This window comes from Zonotrichia albicollis, chromosome 1 (assembly GCF_047830755.1).
Source record: "Zonotrichia albicollis isolate bZonAlb1 chromosome 1, bZonAlb1.hap1, whole genome shotgun sequence".
NCBI classification, from domain to species: domain Eukaryota; kingdom Metazoa; phylum Chordata; class Aves; order Passeriformes; family Passerellidae; genus Zonotrichia; species Zonotrichia albicollis.
Window position 1 is genome coordinate 147,610,611 of NC_133819.1, and position 9,889 is coordinate 147,620,499.

At 40.2% G+C, this 9,889-nt stretch overlaps 1 protein-coding gene across 2 annotated transcripts in view; it reads right to left on the reverse strand.

Annotated features, from left to right (window-relative positions):
- The window catches only part of ZFAT (zinc finger and AT-hook domain containing), an 87,616-nt gene that overhangs the window by 76,302 nt on the left and 1,425 nt on the right, over positions 1–9,889 (reverse strand). The window contains exon 1 of one of the 2 annotated variants that reach the window (XM_074557376.1): positions 9,717–9,878. The exons of the other annotated variant lie outside the window; for it this stretch is intronic. Coding sequence (XP_074413477.1) covers positions 9,717–9,735 — 19 coding nt within the window. The 5' untranslated portion in view covers positions 9,736–9,878. Of the gene's footprint in view, positions 1–9,716; positions 9,879–9,889 lie in introns of those variants that run through there. 2 annotated transcript variants of the gene reach the window in all.

Sequence of the window (9,889 nt, forward strand, 5' to 3'; positions counted from 1 at the left end):
ATGAGTGACTAGGATTTTGGTTCAGTCAATATAGTAACTACAATTTACTTAAGACACATAACAGCCAGCAATGAGGTGAAATTCTTTTTATCACTAAATGAACATAGCCATAATACATCCCCAAATTAATCAATTTAAGAAATGGGTAAACTCCTAGCTAGATCCACATAGGGCAAAAAATTTCTTCTGGCTAAAAGCATAGAAATGTTTTAACATGACACAAAAGGAAGAAGAACAATGTAAAACATTTTCCCCTTTCAGCCTCAAACATCCTTATAATTTTATGTATTTTCAAACACATAGTAAAACTACATGTATGACGTCCTCATCAAATTCCATGAAAATTTTCTGTTGATTTAAGAAAAGCAAACAAACAAAACCAAAAACAAACTAAAAAGCTTCAAAGCAGCAGGAGCAAATGAAGAATGTCATTAAAATGCCCCGTGGTCAGTGCTTTAAACAGAAATTTGACACAACTTTTTAGGCAAATGGCCTTTTTAAATTCACAGGTACTTGAAGTGTGATGTGAAAGCAAAGAGTCAAAAAAGTAAATAACAATAAAGAAGGATTAATAAAACCCCAGATTTTAAAAAACAGAGATTTTAGCCAGAGAAATTCAGAGGACTTCTGTTTTCTAACACTGCAGTCTTTTGGTTTAATGGTTGATTTTTCAAGAGTCTCTACTCCCTTCAGGTTCCAATGAAACAAAAAACAACCAGGAACCAATTTTAACAGCACACATGTTCTCCAGCTACATGTATGAAGCTCTGGTCCAGAGACTGGTTTCAATTGTTACCTTCCCTTATCTCCCTAAGGAGTAAACCCACTGAAAGCAAACTGGAACAAGCAGCACTTTTGAAGTACAAGTCAAACCAAAGATCACTGGGTAAGTACAGAAATAACATGATAGTTTGTGAATTTTGGGATTAATCTGGGGGCATGAAAACAGGGAAGCTATATTTTGGGACCTATTTTTAAAACAAACCTAAACACTCTCCTATTGAACCTTATTCTACCTCTTTCACGACACAAAAATTACATAGTTCACCCCACTCAAAACAAATCTTTATTTGAGGTGCCCTGAAAGTTAAGAGCAGAGGTGTCTCTTACAGGTATTTGCCCTTGAAACATAACCAAAGCACAGCTGAAAACTAACAGGCAGGCTGTGCCTTCATCTCTTCCACAACATCTCTGAAAGAACAACTCCAATACTGCTCCTGTTGCTCGAGACACCCTCTTACTGCACACAAGCAGCTCTGTAAGTGTATGGCACAATCAATGTGTTCTTGGGAGCTCAGCTGGGCTCCTTCTCAGCCATTCTGCTGTCCTGAGCACACTGATATTTCTGGTTTGAATGCAGTACATTGAAATGTTCCTTTGAACTAGTTCTGCCCCAGTTAGCATTATTGTTTTGTTGTTTCTTTAAAAAGACATGAAGCCTGTTATTGATGCAGCAGATAACAACTCTCTTCTTTAAATGTAAACACAAAATAAAACCTGTGAACATTTACCTAAACATTTAACCAATTCAAATTCCACGATTTAGCTGACATTTCTGTTTTGAGGTTTTATTTGTCACTGTTTCTGCTTCCTGACCTGCTGGCTGTTGTCCCTAGAAGTTCAGCCCCAGGGTTTTGTCTCTTGTCTCCTCCTTGAACAGCTGCAATCAGTACTCACACAGCACTTTACCTCTCACTCCTCCCAGAGAGGACCTGGGGAGGGGCAGCAGAGCAAGGAGAGTGCCCAGAAGCCTCCGTGGGTGTTTAAAGGGTTTGATTAGCAAGGCCACCCAAAGCCAGGAGGGAAGAGCCCAGGTGGCAGAGCACACTCAGTGTCACTGAAGGTGCAGGAAGCACCAGGAGAACACACAGAAGATGCACGAGCTTTACTCAGAGGTGAGTTGGAAACCAGAGTAAAGAAATTATTTTAGGAAGAATGACTGGAAAAGGAGGTCAGAGAGTAGAGGATAAACTCTGCTGATCACCAGACTAAGCAAGTATGGAATAAGCAAACAATAATTGATTATGCAGTTGCTAATTAGGCAGTGTAGCGATAAAGCAATGAGTTATAGTCAATTAAGTGTAAAAATCAAATCAGGAGTAAGTTAATTAACTATGCATAGAATCAATGACTAATTAGTGAATAATTAATTACATAGGAAATCAAGTGAGCAATTAATTAGGCAGCAATTAAATATGCAGAGAAAGAAAAGAACAGTAATCAAGTATGCAGGTACACAAACATCAGGAAATTCAGCCAAAACCAATCTGGGACATTCTGTTCACTAAACATGTTTGTGCTAATTCATTATCTTCAGTTTGCCCCTATAAACTGTGCTAAATATACACTGAAATAAATAATACCAATAATTTTCTCCTTAATTGACAAGGTGGAAAATTGAGCTATAACGTAAGCAAAGCCTTTTTTTTTAATTCTTCCAAAACCGTCAGCATATTGCTTAATTAGTAGGGTTTTTTTCTTCACACTAAGAATATCTACAGCAAAGGGAGTTTAACAAATGGATTACTAAAAACAAAGAGCAAGCTGCACACTAGGAAGCAGATTCCCTGATTCCCAATCCCCTTAACAAAGCATAAACCAGTAACTGTCCTGTTTGGCTTTAAAGTTGCAGTGGGGAAGGGGAAAGGGGCAAGAAAGCAGCACTCATCTTGGAAAGATCCCTGAAATTACCAGGACTTAAGGGAACAAAGGAATATATTATTGTCATATGTACTTTTAACCACTGTATGACAAAACCTAGTGCAAAATACATTTTACCCAACCAAAAATTTAATTTTGCATAAAAGGAAGTCTCAGCATTGGTATTATTTTTAATAACTACTTTTAAAAGACACACAGGGAAAGACATAAATCTGTATTTATGTACCCTAAGTCATTCTAATGGATCCAAAACTTTTCACCTTTTCTTTCAAGGTGAAAAACTCAAAGCAGGCAAGTGTTAACAACTTCTGGGAGTGCCTTTAAAGTTCTGGAGCTGTTAAAAGGAATTACAACTCCATAATTAAATAAAAAAAATTAAGTCACTGGGTATTTGTTTGCCAGTGTAAAAAAGTTGACAGGATCAATAATTATGCATCTGGTCAACCTTCCTAAAATATGCAGCAATTAAGTTCAGAATATGAATAATAACTTATTTCTTTCTAAACTTACTACAGAGCTGAAACAAACTTTGTTTCATCACCATCAAATTCTGAACAGGAACCTTCTGCAATTAAAAATCTTATTCATCAGACTAGGACTTGGTCTTGTTGGGCTTTTGGTTTTGTTTTTTTTTTTTCTCTTTCTGTTGTTCCTGTACAGATATCAAGTACAATAAAAAGTGGAAAAGGTGGGCACAGCTATTCTAACCAAATTATTTATTTTGTAAAAGAACTTTTCACACACAAAGGTTGAACAGGTTAGATATTGAAGTGTCTAAGAACAATAAACAAAACTTTTTCTGTTTAGGTAGAAGCAATGAAATGTGAGGTAGCAATTCATATAAAGCAGCATGTAAAAAGCCAACAACTTTTGTTTAAGACAAGCAACACTATTTCTTAGTAATAAAATGTTTCAACTGAACATAAAAGAATGGGCAAATACAGGAGAAGAAATAATGATATCCTGTACTACTGTCAAATACTTTAAAAATATTTTACTTATCAGATCTCACTCCTCTGAGCATGTTAGAGGCTTTTCATTTTCAAAGCCATTTCAAACATCCAAAATTTTCACAAACATGTTACAGTGTATTTCTGATATTTATTGCTTCACCTCCAGGACACTTGTTTGTTGGTTTCATGGTTTTCATGGTTTTTTGTAGGGTTTTTTTCTGCTGTTGGTGTTGTTTTACTTAAAATATACTTTCTAGATCACATAATATTTTAATCATTATTTTCATAAAGATGCTGGTATGAACTAATTTTATTTCTAAAGAAAAAAAATTGGATAAATCAATGCTGGTTTCTGGCTATTTTCTCTATTTCTATTCATCAAGAAATTAATATCCAGTATTACAGCACATCTGCAAATCAAAAGCATTATCCTTGGTAAATGTTAAAGAAAAAAGAAGTATATAAAGTCTACAAAACAAACCATTTGCTACCATTAGAACAGCAGCACCACATGAACCCTGTGCTCAAAACTAACAAATCAACCATACTGGAAATGGCAGCAGGAGAATCAAAAGCTATTTCAGGGCTTTCTTTATCTAAATTTGGGCAATTCTGAACAGTAAGCAACAGTTTCTTGATTCACCAGCACAAAATGACTGTTGAGACAAAGCCAGCCATGCAGAAAGCATTCAAGCAAAGGAGCCCCTGACCATGGCTGTTCTTGCTCTCAGCTGCTAACTGAAATCAGGGCAATTTCATTATCATTAGTTCAGTGCCACAAACTTTATTTTAACATTAAGAAAGACTGCTACAGCAATGTCAGTACAGGATGCATTCCTGCAAAAACTAAAAAATGATGCTAAAATCAATCCCATTTAATATGGTTTTATGGAACACCCAGTCATTTACATTCACCATAATTCCTAGCCAGGCTGTAAATGAAATTTACTCAATAATCTACATCTGTAGAGGCTCTCAGACACTGCATAGAAGACTAAATTACACTGTAGTTTGTGACTCTTTATGACTAAGAAATTATATATTTTAAAATTTCTACCTTCCCTGTAAGACACTGGCACAGGTTGCCCAGAGAAGCTGTGGATGCCCCATCCCTGGCAGTGCTCAAGGCCAGGCTGGATGGGCCCTGAGCAGCCTGGGATAGTGGAAGGTGGCCCTGGCCATGGCAGGACTTAAGTGATGTTTAAGGTCCCTTCCAAGCCAAACCACTCTGTAATTCTATTATCTATATAATACAAATATACTAGGACTGAACACCAAAAGCACACTAGTTAAGGTGCCGGGGGTATGAATCCAACATGGTGCATTGTGAGCAGAACTATGCTGGTTTTTCTCTGTATCTAACTAAGAGAAAATTACAAGTTGAGAAATAAAAATGGAGGAGCATCAGGTGTACCCAAGCAAAACTTTAAGGAAGGATGAAAATGGTTTAAAATTAAGACTGAAGGGTAAGGTAAGAAGTGCAAAAGACTACAAAGATGAATGTGATTCACTTTGCAGCAGTAAAAATCAGAGACTTATTTTTAAGTGAAGGACGATACATAAATTAATATGTTTTTTACAGGAAAGAACAAAACAATGTCTTAGGTTTGGTTTTGTAGTTGCTTTTTAAAAAACAAACATTACCACTACTACAGTAATGCAAGAAAAATAATAAAATGGCAGAGTTGGCAGCCTGGCTGTAAACAAAGATTACTGACATTCATGCACTCAAGTTTCTGATAACCACTGTTGTAATGCAGTGGGTTTTTACCACTATGAAAATATTGAGGACAAAGTAGGATGCATTATTTTTTTTAAAGGCCTTTTAGAAGCAGCTTAGGGTCAAATCTGATTACCAGGCTATTTTAACAAGTAACAAAATTCCTGAGGAATTTAAACACAGTGCACAGAAAAGTACAGTGTAAGGAGTACACTTGAGCAACAGCCCTGACCACAGGGGTACCAATGACTGTGACACAGTGGAGGGGATAAAAGAGGTTACAAAGCCAGGAACAATACACTGTAGGCTTTAATTAGCCCTCTACAGAGTGGGTAAATGTCAGGTCAGGACAGGATGCCAAGATTAAATGTTTAGACACCATTAATGACTGCTTCACCCAGCAAGCACACAGGGAAACCACATGAGGAGAAACAGTTCTTGACTTTATCAGAAGTAAAACACAGGACCCTTTCCAAAGTGACATCATTTGAGAGTTACTCTATAACCATGATTAAAGTACTACTCAAAAGCCCTCTTAAAAGAGTGATAGAGAACCAAATGTTTATGTTTCACTTCAACAATGAAAACTATATAAAGATAAAAAGCATCTTTAACAAAACAAACCACAGAAAGAACTAAAAAGCTCCAAGACAAGTTAAATCCTTGAAAGCAGCATGAAGGCTATTTAAAAGCATCATATTTGATGCTAATCATCAAAGGTTTAAAAAATGGGAAGGAAAAATCAAGCACAGCTGAATAGCAGTGAAATGAACTTTCAGTAGAAGAAAACATCTTCATGGAAGTTTCATAAAATGAGGAAAGCAAAAGAAGATTTAAATTGTGTCCAATTTAAGGCAAAAAAACAGTGAAGCAGGTCATTAAGGGTAATTTTAGCAACTTAAAAAAAGCAGAAAAAAAAAGGTAACTTAAAAAGCAGAATGCAGCAACATTTTAAAAAATCTCAGCAGTTACAGGCCTGCCTAAGAGCCTGTGCAATAAATGCAATCTGTATAGGAAAAACACCCTTCAAAGGAGGTGAGCCCATAACAAAATAATTTTTTCAATTTGCTGTCATTTTATAATGGTTTGAAGAGGTTTTCTGGGAAAGATCTCTCAATTATAGCAAACACTTTAAAGACAGTCTCAAAACAAGGCTAGAAACTGCTCTCCTCAGAAACAAAATCTTAGAGCTAAAACAGACAGACCTATAGAAGAGATGGTCCTATAATACAAAGGCCTATTAAAAAATAGAGAAGATCCATACTGGGCTTACAACTGTGGATATTGTTCCTCTACTGAAATAATAATAATCATAATCATCATCCTTAAAAGGTGCAGAAATAAGGAAAATCAACAACACAGCACAGTTCCATAAATGAGTAGTTATATACATTAGATTTATTTTTTTTTTTTGGCCTGGAAGGAGGTAACTGAAGATGGAGAAAAGGCAAAGTGTAAAATGAAGAAAAAACCAGGTGTCATGAAGGACATGACCCCTCTGAAACCACTGCCTGCCTTGCAGCTGATCTGTCCCTGCTGCTGCAGCTCCAGGGGGGGCACACATCCACTCAGTGCCCAGAATTCTTAGAAGTTGATCAGAAAGTTGACAGAGACTGGCTGGGGCTCAGCAAAGCCTCTAAGGAGGTCTAAGTCCATATTCTGGACAAGCATCCCTGTGTGCCTGCCCCATTCTGACTCTTCCCTATTTAAACATCCATTGTGTGCTGTTAGGGACATGAAATGCCAGGAGTGAAAAAAAATCAAGATCCAAATAATTCAGTACTTTTTGACATTGTATTTTGCACATTGCAGTAAGAACACTGTGTAAGGAACCCTTGAATGTAGCTCAGTTTTTCCAGCACTCAAAGAGCCTCCTTCCCTGCCTGGGTGCCAGAGGTGGGCACAGCACTGCAGGGGGCTCTCACCAGGGCACAATTCCCTCCCCACCTGCTCTGGGTGCAGCCCAGGACATGTTTGGTTTGTGGGCCATGTCCAGCCTCTCACCCAGCAGCCCCCCAGTCCTCGGGGCTGCTCCAGCCCCTCCCCTGCCCAGCCTGGGTTTGTGTTTGGGACTGCCCCAACCCAGGGGCAGGAGCTGGAGCTTGGCCTTGCTGAGCTCCCCAGGTTTCACCCAGACCCACTCTCACCCAAACCAAACACATTGTATTTACAGGCTGATACTGTATTTGTGGAAAGAAACTTGCATTTGGAACTCCTGGAGTTTCACTGATGATGGCAAATAAAAGCACATCTATTTTTCTGCATTACACACACCATCTTCACAAATGCTTCTGGAAAAAAAGTTAAATAAAGTTCTTTAAAAGAAGATAACTGTCTCCACATATTTCCGTTGGCTAAAATACATAAAATTCGTAACTTGGACATAACATGAATTTAATAGAATATTCAAATAACTGGGAAATTATTTTCAGTTTAGAATAATCACTTTATCAAACATAGAACACGATAGCTTTTCCATCATTAAGGGGAGAAAAAAGCCATAGTAGATACCTTTATAGCAAGATATTTTTATTTTCATGTTCTAAGATCTCCCTCATGTGGCTAAACATAACACTGCTTAAGGTTCCACTGTAATATGCTAATGCACAAGATCAAAATGTGTAAGGTGCACTACCAGACACCAAAACCACCCAGAACCCCTCAAAGTAGAAGCACAAACTGTGTGATCAGTCACCAACTTCAGGATGCACCATATGAAACATTCTGAACCAGATTTTTGGAAGCAGCCACAATGGAAATGCATCTGAGGTCAAATACACCTCAGCACAGCAAAATCAAAAATACTGAACAATCACCACAGTTCTGGGTTCAACCACACTCAGAACACTTTTTATTAAGACAAATGTGCTTGAATAAATAGGAATTTATTAGTAGCACCAGTAGTAAAAGAATTATTTCTCACTGAAAGTTGGATCCCAGGATATAAAACAGTCCTGAAATGTTTTAACAATGGTCCATAATTAACACAGCACCTGTTAGCTATTCTGCTACTCAGTTATCCTACTGATAGTGCAATTCTCCTTGGCATAAAATCCTGTTTCACAGAATCACAGAATGGATGGGGTTGGAAGGGACCTCTGGAGATCATCTAGTTCAACTCTCTCACCAAAGCTGGATCCCTAAAGCAGGTGACACAGGAATGCATCCAGGTGGGCGTTAAATGTCTCCAGAAAAGGAGACTCCACGACCTTCCTAAGCTGTTCCAGCACCATCCTCAGCATAAAGAGCTTCTTCTTCATGTTGAAATTTAACTTTCTGAATTTTAGAGTATGGCTACTACCCCTTAGTGGTGGTTTGAGTTGTAAACTATGCAACAATACTTGGTAGGACAGGTAGAAATAACTCGGGATTCTAAAAATTAAGACATCAACTTGGGGAACGACAACCAGAAGCCAAATTTGAGTATACAGGGTAATTAACAGGCATTAAATTGTTGCGACATCACTTCACAAACTCGTACTGCAACAGCACACAGGGATTGTGAAAGGCAGGAAGCACAAACACAGCCCTGCTGGGGCTGCCCCTCTGAGTAACTTAGTAACTTCGGAGATAGTGTTACTGCTCCAATGACAGCCAGGCCAGTACAAGGCGCACCAAGGCCTGAGATTACAGGCAGTGGAAACATCTTTAACACATCTTGGACCTTGAGCTGTTAGCACTATTTAGAGCGGCTGCCAGAGGAGATCAGGAGTGTTTCAAACCCAGGTGAGCACAGAATCATGGAATCAGAGCATGGAAAGGGGTTGGAACAGCCCTTAAAGATCATCCAGTCCCAACCTCCCTGCCGTGGCCAAGGTTTCTCAAGGCTTTATCCTGCCGGGCTTTGAGCACCACCAGGCTTGGGGCAGCCACAACTTTCCTTGTCACCCTGTTCCACTGTCTCACTACCCTCACAGTAAGGAATTTCTTCCTAATACCCACACTAAAATTCCCCTTTCATTTCGTAGCCATTAGTCCCTGTCCTATCACTACAGTTCCTGAGGGAGAGCCCCTTTCCAGCTCCCCTGCAGCCCCCTCACACCCCGTGAGGTTGCTGTGGGGTCTCCACGCTTCCATTCGGGACCAGCAGCGGCTCCAGCTACTCCCGACTCGCTGCAAAGCGGCGGCTTCAGGACGGGCAGCCGGGGCACAGCAGGACTCCCGGGCTCGGGCTGCCCGAGCCCTCCGGCGGCTTCTGGAGCCCCCACAGCCCCCCAGCCCGCCGGGCAGCGCGGGGCGATGGACGCTGAGCCGGCCGCCACTGGGGGAACTACTTGTCGTGCGGAAGGACAGTGTCACAGCACCGCCGGAACTACTTCTCCCCGCCCGCCGCGCGGGGATCCGTGCGCGCTCCCCCGCCCGCCCGGCCCGGCCCCGCTCACCTGCAGCCGCCGCCTCCATTGCCGCGGGGGCTCAGCGGGACAGCGCGCCGGGAGCCGAGCGCGACCCGCTTGGAAAATAGAGCGATGGAAAAGGGAAGGAAAAAAAAAAATCCAACACCGAAAATCGGGTCCCCGTCCGGCGCCTTATGGCGAATCTGCCGCGGCCGACACGG